General features: G+C 39.2%; 2 protein-coding genes across 8 annotated transcripts in view; one reads left to right on the forward strand and one right to left on the reverse strand.

The window, feature by feature from the left end:
• Nucleotides 1-556: 556 nt before the first annotated feature.
• Nucleotides 557-7,465, forward strand: wasb (WASP actin nucleation promoting factor b). 4 transcript variants are annotated; one of them, XM_015043904.1, is made up of 11 exons: nt 557-837; nt 1,512-1,652; nt 2,280-2,366; nt 2,466-2,562; nt 2,840-2,869; nt 2,954-2,989; nt 4,079-4,277; nt 4,379-4,554; nt 5,848-6,395; nt 7,051-7,162; nt 7,247-7,465. In XM_015043904.1, the coding sequence occupies exons 1-11, from the start codon at nt 739-741 to the stop codon at nt 7,303-7,305; spliced, it is 1,584 nt and encodes a 527-aa protein (XP_014899390.1). In that variant the 5' UTR covers nt 557-738; the 3' UTR covers nt 7,306-7,465. The 4 variants fall into 4 exon arrangements, with proteins under 4 accessions (XP_014899390.1, XP_014899399.1, XP_014899407.1 ...); XM_015043913.1 differs by having other exon boundaries at nt 4,082-4,277; XM_015043921.1 differs by having other exon boundaries at nt 2,960-2,989.
• A 1,023-nt stretch (nt 7,466-8,488) lies between these two features.
• LOC106954400 (semaphorin-3F-like) overlaps nt 8,489-10,059 on the reverse strand; it is a 24,107-nt gene continuing 22,536 nt past the window's right edge. For all 4 annotated transcript variants that reach the window (XM_015043872.1, XM_015043884.1, XM_015043877.1 and 1 more), the window contains one exon: nt 8,489-9,691. In XM_015043872.1, the coding sequence (XP_014899358.1) occupies nt 9,311-9,691 (381 nt within the window). In that variant the 3' untranslated portion in view covers nt 8,489-9,310. The remainder of the gene's footprint in view (nt 9,692-10,059) is intronic.

Raw genomic sequence — 10,059 nt, forward strand, 5'->3', positions numbered from 1 at the left:
TGTCAATGAGCCCTAGCCTACTGCTGAATGTATCCTAAAGGGCAACAAGGTTAATTATTTGACTAGAACAAAGTTGTGAACGTTTGCAGGCAAAGTTTAAATGAGCTTGAACAAACCCGACTCAGTTACATGAGTTCTGTCAGAGGGAATCAACCAAAACTGCAGCAAGCCGTAGTGAGAAGCTTCTTGAAGAATGCCCAAAAGATTCACCCCAGATCATGCAGTTTATTGAAAGATAACTTTACAAATATTTAAGGAAATGTGTGCAAACTTTCCACTTTCTTAAAGCTGAAAAAGACTCTCTAAAAAATAGAAAAGTTTAGTTTGATTTAATGTCAGTGAAAAAACAAACTTCCCTTTTCATGCACTCTATGTTTAACTGATTGAGATAAAAAGTTTTTGTTTGCATGGCTGTAAAAGGAACGCACTCGCAGCAGAGGAGCACACACACACACACACACACACACACACACTGCCTGGCTCTCTCTCTCGCTCTCTGAAAATGGAAGTAACAAGTTGATTTGCGCATCGGCTCTGAGCGAGAGAAGAAAAGTGGGGGTTAGAGAAGTGTGGTTGTCCGTTTCCTGCTTTGAGCTGATGTGTGCACAGAACAGAGAAGAGAAACTTCCTTTCTGACAGTGCATTGTGAGGACGTTTTTGTTTTTTTGTGTTTTTTAATTTTTATCAAATGCAGGAGATATTAATTTCAAATAAACTGGAGCACTTGTGAGAAGGAAAATGAGCCGTGGTAAAAATAAGACGGAGAGCGTCCCGAGCTCCCTGCTGAGCCAACAGGAGAACGAGAAGCTGGAGGAGCTCCTGGGCAGAAGGTGTGCTGTAAGTTCACAACTGAGCTGCGAGGCAGATAATCCTCTTAATTTACTCTCATTTCTGATCCAAGGCTTTTCTCAGCCTCATTGTCTTCCTTTAGAAGTAGCTAAAGTCACATCCTGAAGTGAATCGCTAAATTAACGGTTACATATTTGAATCTGTTTCTTGTAAGTTCAGGGTTTTTTTACTTTTAGTTATTAATTTCTGGGAAAAAAAGACATCAGGTGTTTATTTTTGCAAAGTTTTTTTAAGTAAAGGATGTAAATACATGTTTTCTTACATTGGGTCATCAAGAAAGTGGGTAGCTGTAACAGGAAATGGTGGCTGAATCGATTCTTCCTCCTCTGTCAGAATTAGACTTTATGACTGTGTTTAGTCTCGTAGCAGAGCAGAAGTTGGTCTGTTCTTCGTTCCTTTTAACCCACCAAAGTAAAGATTTGCTCTGAGTTTCTTTGTCGGATTTAAAAACCTGCGAAGCTTTCAAGCAGCAGGTGCAACAGAGAATACAGAGCACTAGAAGAAAAACTTATCAGAGCAAATGAAAGCAGAGGAGGAAGTTAATCATCGCTGCAAATTTACATTTGAACTGCAATAAAATGCCTTAACAAGTCATATCAGCTCTAAACTGTGTCTGATCTCTCTCTCTCTGCATGTGTGTGTGTGTGTGTGTGTGTGTGTAGTCGATGGCCACAGCAGTGGCCCAGTTGTTCATGGCTCTGCCAAACAGCCCATCCATGTGGAGTCTGCAGCACACTGGAGTGGTGTGCTTTGTCAAAGACAACCCTCAGCGCTCCTACTTCATACGAATGTTCGACCTGAAGGTCAGACAACAACCAAAAACTAACAAATAAGCCAACAAATAAAGCTCATCTTTAGGTGTTTTCACTTAGTTCTCTTTTGAAAAGTCACAAATAGTTTATTACTTTTACAAGCTGTGGAGTACTTTTTTACTATACGCCAACATTTAAAACAGAAAACTGTTTCGTTTATTACTTTTATAAACTAAACATTGCACCAATATTTAGCTTTATACTTTTAATATCGGAGCAAGAGAAACTCCTGTTAGTTTATAAATCTAGAACAAACTTAAACAGTACTTAACAACCCAGAACAAGATCCAGACATGGAGAACCAACATTTAGTTTTATACTGAATAAATCTAGAACTAAACCCAGAACAACTGGAACCAACATTTAGTTTTATCAGAACAAGAATCCAAAGAAACCACTACTAGTTTATAAATTATGGACTACTTATTCTTATTTTTATCAAACATACGGAACTAATATGTAGTTTTATACTTTTACATTTTTGTCTTTCTTTTGGTTTTGTCTGTATTTCCTTCTAATTCACGTAAAGCACTTTGAAATGCCTTGCTGCTGAAAATGTGCTTTATAAATAAAATGACCTACCTCACCTAAGAGATGATTAAAATCTTTTCCCCTCAGGTTGGTAGGCAAATTTGGGAGCAAGAGCTCTACAACCAGCTCGTTTACTCGACGCCGCTGCCGTACTTTCATACTTTTGCTGCAGATGTAAGACATTCCCTGCACATTCTGCATTTATAAGTCAAAGTTTTCCTGAACAAGTTCCACATTTCTTCATAATGTGTTTGACTCAATGTGCATTCGTAGGACTGTCAGGTTGGGCTGAACTTTACGGACCAACAGGAAGCGGACGCCTTCCAAGGCACCATCATGGAGAAAATCAACCAAAGACACAACCGACAAGGTCAGCAGGAACAACTTCCTCACTGCACAGAGGGGCAAAAACATTTCTTACTGTTATAAATAATTAACATTTAAGCTCTTTAGGAATGAGTTTTTTTTTTTAATCTGTGAAATCAACAACATTTTGTTGGTGTTACATCATCATACAGGCAGTCCAGATTTACTTTACTTGTTTATTCATTTATTTCTGCGTTTCTTTTTAATTCTCTGCATTCACGGCGCTGTTGTGACATCCTTGATGCTGTGATCCAAAATGGTGGCTTGTTTACAACCGACAGAGAAGAAACAGCGCCCCCCACCGAAGAACGGTAAGATATGCGCTGGATCGGATGTTTAATGTCAAAACTTTATTTAAAACATGCACCACAAACATGTTTTCTCTTTTTATATGGCTGCAGACAGAGGTTCCCTCCCTCCTGTTCCACCTGGTGGGTATCTCCCATGATTCATAGCTCTTCTCGCCTTGTTACTAAAACAACATTAAAGTTTTTTTTGTGTTTTTATAACCCAGAGACTTTTACAACTTTGTAGAGCCTAAGTTTAGTTTTGGAAGTTTCATAAAGCAACATTTATAAAAACGTCCGGAGGACCTTAAGGCTTCCTTCAGAAGTTTTCACTTTAAATAAGAAGAAAAAGTAGAAATTTGGTATAAATAAAAACAACAACAACAACAAAACAGCCATAAAGGTTTTAAAGAAAAAAAATCAAATCAAATGAAATTAAATTAAAAATGACAGTAAAAAAAAATATATTATTTATATTTACTTGAATTTCAGAATGATTAAATATAATTTTACTAGATTTTTTTTTGTTTTTTACTTTAATTCAAAGTTGGAAACTTTCATTATGTTTTTGTAGCATATTATAATATTTTTCTTATAATATTTTGGCCCTTTGCTGAGTTTACTGAGTCCTTGCTAACAATAAAATATTAATAATTTGTCCAAAACATTTCTATTAGAATATATCAGTTGACTTTTTTGTTCTACAAGTTAAGTAGAATCTAGTATGGCTCCATCTGAAATATTTCTACATAATAATCATCATAATTTTTGTTTTTATTGTTAAGACCCAGAGTTGGGTAAAACTCTAGTTATATTAAAATTTCTGGATTCTCGACCAAATGAATGACAAACAAAAATGTTTTAACCAAAAATTCAGACACACCTGCAGTTTTTGTTAAACTTTCATAAGTTTTTTATTGAAAGATCTGGGGAAAAAAGTTTATTTTGCCCGATTTTGTAATTATTTAAATTATTTATTTTCATTTTTAGTCTTTAAAACACCAACATTTTCACATAATTTATATTCTGTTGTCTCTGATTTTGTTATTTTTAAATATTAACTGATTGATGTTTTGATCAATTACTCAGTTCTCTTCAGTTCCTCCTCAGATACGTTTTGCTTTTACTTGAGTAAAAATATTTTAAAGTCATATATAATAAGCCACTGTCACATATAATTTTTGTTACTCTACCCATCTTTGTGAATTTTAATGCTTTTATTTCTCCCTAAAGCAGCGTCTCCCAGCTCTGCGTCCTTCCACATGGCCACAGTGGACATCCAGAACCCGGACATCCAGTCTTCGCGCTACCGCTCCATGCCTTCCCCCGCCATCCCCCCAGCTGTCTCCAGCAAAGGAAAGAAGAACAAAAAGGACAAGAAAAAAGCTGGGAAGATCTCCAAGGCGGACATTGGAGCACCAAGTGGCTTTAAGTAAGGATTTGTTCTCCTAAAACACAAGCAGATGTCTCAAATTAATTCATTCTGGCTTTCACAGATGGACCCTGCTTGTTCTTTTCTTCTTTTTCTGACAGGCATGTGACGCATGTAGGATGGGACCCCAACAACCTCGACCCGGACCTGTCGAAGCTGCTCTCTCAGGCAGGCATCTCTGTGTCTGACCTGAAGGATGAACAGACGTCCCAGATGATCTATAACGTCATAGAGCAGTCAGGAGGCCTGGAGGCCGTGAAACGGGAGATGAACCGAGGTCAGACTTTTTATTTCCACCTTTCTAGTTCATCCCTCTGCTTCCCAAAGGCTGAAACTAAAGCTACAGTAGCTTTTATAAATAAAAAATGTTATTTTTTTGCATATTTGTTAAAACTGTCACTACATTGTGATAGATAATCTGTGAAAAGATCGTCTACATCTGCAGAAATGAACTTCCCTGTCAAAAACAACCAATCAGAGCCAGGAGGAAGGCCTTAGCACTCTCACTCATCCCTGTGTATGCGCTGCTAAATGTGCTAATGACAGAGAAACAACTCACTGTTACAGGAAAATCGTTTACCCGCTGTCTTTGCTATGATAATTAGCCTTAGCATGTCGTGTAGCAGAGAGCGAGGAGGACCAGGGGGGTGTGAGCAGATCAATCAATCAATCAATCGATTACTGTTTATTTGTATTTCACATTTCAGCCACAAGGCATCTCAAAGTGCTTTCAATCATAAAAACACAAAAATACAAAGTCATAAAACACACAATCAACAATTGAAGCTTCACATTTTGCTAAGTGTTGTTATTGAAAATCAAAATATTGATTAATTTTTATTTATTATGTTTCAAAATCAGCTATAACCAGCTGGGCTTTTAGTCTAGATTTAAAGGAACTCAGTGTTTCAGCGGCTTTACAGTTTTCTGGAAGTTTGTTCCAAATTTCTGGTGCATAGAAGATGAATGCTGCTTCTCCATGTCTGGTTCTGGTTCTGGGGATGCAGGACAGAACCAGGAGACCTGAGGGGTCTGGACAGTTGCTATGACAACAGCAGATCTTTAATGTATTGTGGTGGTAAACCATACATATGCATGATTGACAGCGCTAAGTCCCTCCGTCTGGTTCTGATTGGTTGTTTCTAGGAGAAGTTTTAACAAATATGTAAAAACATCCAGAGCCCACTACACTGAACCCGACTGAAAACCTCCTGGTTTTTCCTCCAAATGTTGATTTCTGAGTAAAATCATCAGTGTTGTTGTTTCTAAATGAATATGAACTTGTTTTCTTTGCCTTATTTGAGATCTGAAAGCTCTGCAACCATTTCTCATTTTCTGCAAATAAATTCCAAATGTTGGTTTGAATTTCAGAAACATGTCAGTAGTTCATAAAATAAAAGAACAATGTTCATTTTACTCAAATATTTACCTATAAAAAGCAAAATCAGAGAAACTGATTATTTTAAGTGTCTCTTAATTTTTCCCAGAGTTGTATTTTTTATAAAAGTTACATCCTGCATTTTTAACTGTGTTCGTTTCTAACCTGCATCTCCTTCTGTTTACGTCACAGGCGATGTTCCTCCACCTCCTCCTTCCAGCCGACAGGGGCCCCTGCCTCCTGTGCCGGGCCCCGGGCCCCCGGCTCCTCCTCCCTCACGGGGTCGCTCTGGCCCCCTGCCTCCCATCCCAGGCCAGGCGCAGCGCGGAGCTCCTCCCCCTCAACCGCCTCCATCCCGCGGCTGCCTGCCACCTCCTCCTCCGACAAGCAGAGGAGGCCCTCCTCCACCGCCTCCGCCAGCCCACTCCTCACTTCCTCCGCCTCCTCCGTCTTCACGGGGATCCCACAGCATGCCACCTCCTCCGCCGCCATCCAGCCAGCATCGCTCTATGGGTGTCCCTCCACCTCCTGTCCCATCTACACCCAGCAGGGGAGGTGGGGGAGGAGCGCCACCTCCTCCTCCTCCGCCTCCTCCTCCACCTCCTTCTGCCCCTTCAGATTTCCCTCCTCCTCCAAAGATCGGTGGCGCGCCTCCACCACCTCCTCCTGCATCCTCCGGAGGAGGCGACGGCAGGGGCGCCCTGCTCGATCAGATCCGACTCGGAAAGAGTCTCAGAAAAGTAAAGAATAAATATTTTTACACTTTGAATTAATTTTCCATCCATAAGCAAACTTGTAGGTTACTGACTAACCTTCCTTCAACAGGTTTTGTATAAAATCATTCTTAGATAGCGAGATTTTCGTCTGCTCAGTGCTCTGCTCCTTTCAGAATGAGATGTTTTTATGGCCTCTTGTCACTTTAAATCCTAGCCAAGCCCCCCAACTCAACGTTTTTCACTCACACGTGAAAATGGCTGCAAAAAGATGTGCAATTATACAACTGTATATGTTTGAAAACCAGAAGTGGAGCCTCCTGCACAGTCAAAAAAAAATGCATCTAGTGGTTTCTGAGTAGTAATTCAACAACAAAACACTTGTCTTTTCCAGCAGCCATTGTACAGCAGTAAAACCAGCTGGCCAAATGTATCCTGGGGTTGCTAGGTAACTAGACTGGGCTCTGCTGGGGTTGCTAGGTAACAGCACAGTTCCCATTAAATTGTAACATTCATTTTCCAGAATCCACAAATTACCAAAAAAGGCTGGGTGTTTTTTTGTTTGTTTTTTTAGTGCTCGGCCTGTTTTTTAGAAGCGATTGAGAACCAGATGGAAATATAGAAATGTGCAAAAATATGAATTTTGCATAATAAAGCCTGTTTAATGTGTGTTTTTTTGCAGGTAACAGAAAGCTCTGAGCCACCACCGCCTTCAACGCCAGAAGGAGGAGAGGGCATCGTTGGTGCCCTCATGATGGTCATGCAGAAGAGGAGTAAAGTCATCCACTCTTCTGGTAAGTAAACATTTTTTTAAGAAAACTGAGCCGAAACAAGAGCAGAACAAACTCCTTCATGTGTGTGTTTGTTCGCTCCTGCAGATGAAAGTGAAGAAGAAGCAGGATATGACGATGACGACGACGACGAATGGGACGACTGATAAAACACCGGCTGCTGTGGATTCTGAATTTATTAGATATTAGTTTTAAGCTCAATAACTGTTACATGTGACGTTACAAACTGGAAAACGACTCGTATTTATGGGAAAATTGTTTTTGCATTTGTGCTGGAGTTAATAAAAACAAACGGTTCATTAAAAAGGCTGAACATTTCTTATTCAGAAGAATGATGTGAAGAAATTACTAGTGATGGATACAGATCCTCCTCCTGATTATCTTCTGTGGAAAACCCGACCGTTAATGTGATTACATTCATCTGTAAATGCAAAATACAAACCTAAATCTAAAGATAATAAATAAAGGTAATAAATTGTTCTGACAATAAAAGTCACGTAAAAAAAAAATAAAAAATAAGTGGAAAGTTTTTAAAGGTTGATCATAAGGTCTGGGAACTTCTAATCAGTTTGTTTCCCTGGGGATTACATATGAGGTTACACAGGGGCCCGTTTGTTTCAGCCACTCTTCAAAAGGGGAAAGACATGAGAGCTTTTGTGTTTATCCTTGAAAGTCTGGAAACGACCATGAGAAAAAACATCAACATTTACTGGTCAATTTTTGTTTGCAGATACATCATAATCCATTTTATTTACAGTTTTTGTGGTGCTTTTTTATTTTTATTTATTATTTTTGGTTGTGATTTATTTTGGATATTTAAAATATCTCCCAGTTCCAGCGTTAAGAGTTCTTTAGAAAATGAAAGTTTAAGAGAAGGCGAACTTGCACTATTATGTCATTATGAATATATCACTTGAAAATGGTCTCAGAACAACAATATTATCGTTTATCGCAATAATTACTGGGACAATTTATCTTTGATAACAAAATCTGACATCTCACCAAGACTTTAAAACAATCACTAGATGCTTTCATGGCAAATAAACCGTTTATCATCTATCAATACAGATATACATATGCAGCAATGCTTATATCTGTAACAAAACAAGTAAAAATGTTAGAATTCTGACTTTTTAAACTCAGAATTCTGAAATTAAATTCAGAATTCTGAGATTAAAGTCAAAATTTTAAGAAAGTCAGAATTCTGAGAATTTTGAGATTAAAGTCAGAACTTTTCCCCATTTCTGTAAATTGGTATTTCGTCTCCTTGCTGACAAAATTTCTAGATACAATGTAGGATGACAGAATAACAAGCAATACTACATCGAGCCAGGTTCGCTCCCATTTTTATCGCATACTGTACATTAAAAAAAATCAGTTCTTGTCATACATCTGTGCAAAGATCCCCATTTCCCATGAATGCCACCAACAACAAAGTGCATAACTGGAAGAACACTGTACGCTACACAGAACTTCACTACTCACATACTGCAGGTCACCAAAGCACAGGACAGTAATGGGAGGGCAGTAAATATCAACATCCAATGGAATTAGCTTAACATTACAACTCACCAACATCAGAACACAACAAGAGAGCAACCATGAAATGTACAACGAGCAACGACAGTATGCATGCAAAAATATGCATTTATATCAACAATGATAGCATCATACAATACAGGGCAACCGAAACAACAGGTCATGACCGTTAATATTATATTCACAATTAATATATTACACTTCTGTTTGGAGATACTTAAAGGAAAATATACCTGTGTAACTATAGGCTTACCATTTGCATTATTGCATTCAGCCTTTTTTTTTTTTTTTTCAAAGAACACCAAGTTTGTGTGAAATGTGTGCTTTGTTCCACTGAACAGTTCTTTTATTTTTTTAAGAACAGTAACATTATTATACACTGTAATAAAGCTGCTGTTTGGTAACTATGGCATCATTTAGAATGTGGTCATCAGTAGTGTAAACTATATTTAATATGGATTTACTGGGTTGAAACTTGAAAACCAACAACACTTTAATGATAAAACAATGGCGTCACACGCCCCAAATGAGTGGAAGTGACACCCAAACGTGTGTCCAACTAAAACGTCCAGCATAAAGTCCAGACAGACCGGTGTTGGACCGTCCCGCCGCCTAACCGAGACCTTGGTCCTGACTTTCTGTGTGCCTGCGGTTAGTGCGCTTCCGCTGCTGCTGCTGCTGTTTGGGGTCGACTTGGTCCCAGTAGGACTGGCAGTACTGGTTAATCAGTCTGATCTCAGGCGGGAAAGGTGTGGAGGCGACGGGCGACTGAGGGTACGCCCCCACTTGGCGGGTCTTTGGCGCCTCGTCCTCGTCCTGAGCGGTTAGCGCCAAAACGATGTCCCGGTCCAGGATGCGCAAAGCCACGCGGGCCACGGTGTGCTTGAAGTTGTTCTCGGTGGCGAGGCAATGGTAGAGCCCTGCGTCTGATTGGTTGAGAGACCTCAGGAGGATTCCCTGGTTGGTTTTCAGAACTCCTCCAACACGATTCAGCTACAGGTTAAAGAATGAGCAACAAGTTTAGATTTCTATCCTTGTAATAATTAAACAGCTAATGATTGATGCAACATAGCATCAGCAGCATAAGAAAGTATTCAACACATTTATGCTATGTTCACACTGCAGCATTAAGTAACACAGTTCCAATTTTTTTGTAAAATGTTATTATTTTTGGTGTGGTCGTTCACATTTTCGATTTGTATGTGATGTCCACTGTGAACATCAATCGACCTGAAAGTGTCCCGCATGCCAGTAGAGGGCGCAGTGAGCGTGCTCCGTGTTTTTCCAACCACCATAAAAAAGAAGAAGAAGAAGTAGTAGTAGTAGTAGTAGTAGTAGTAGTAGTAGTAGTAGTAGTAGTA

This window comes from Poecilia latipinna, unplaced genomic scaffold, assembly GCF_001443285.1.
Source record: "Poecilia latipinna isolate Pla-1442-1.1 unplaced genomic scaffold, P_latipinna-1.0 Scaffold36, whole genome shotgun sequence".
Lineage (NCBI taxonomy): Eukaryota > Metazoa > Chordata > Actinopteri > Cyprinodontiformes > Poeciliidae > Poecilia > Poecilia latipinna.

Bases quoted from the DNA above. Each gene is read 5' to 3' on its own strand.
- wasb (XM_015043904.1), top strand. From the start codon at position 739: ATGAGCCGTGGTAAAAATAAGACGGAGAGCGTCCCGAGCTCCCTGCTG. The intron at 2,870-2,953 runs GTAAGATATGCG...CTTTTTATATGG, and splicing joins GCGCCCCCCACCGAAGAACG to CTGCAGACAGAGGTTCCCTC. The intron at 7,163-7,246 runs GTAAGTAAACAT...TCGCTCCTGCAG, and splicing joins TAAAGTCATCCACTCTTCTG to ATGAAAGTGAAGAAGAAGCA.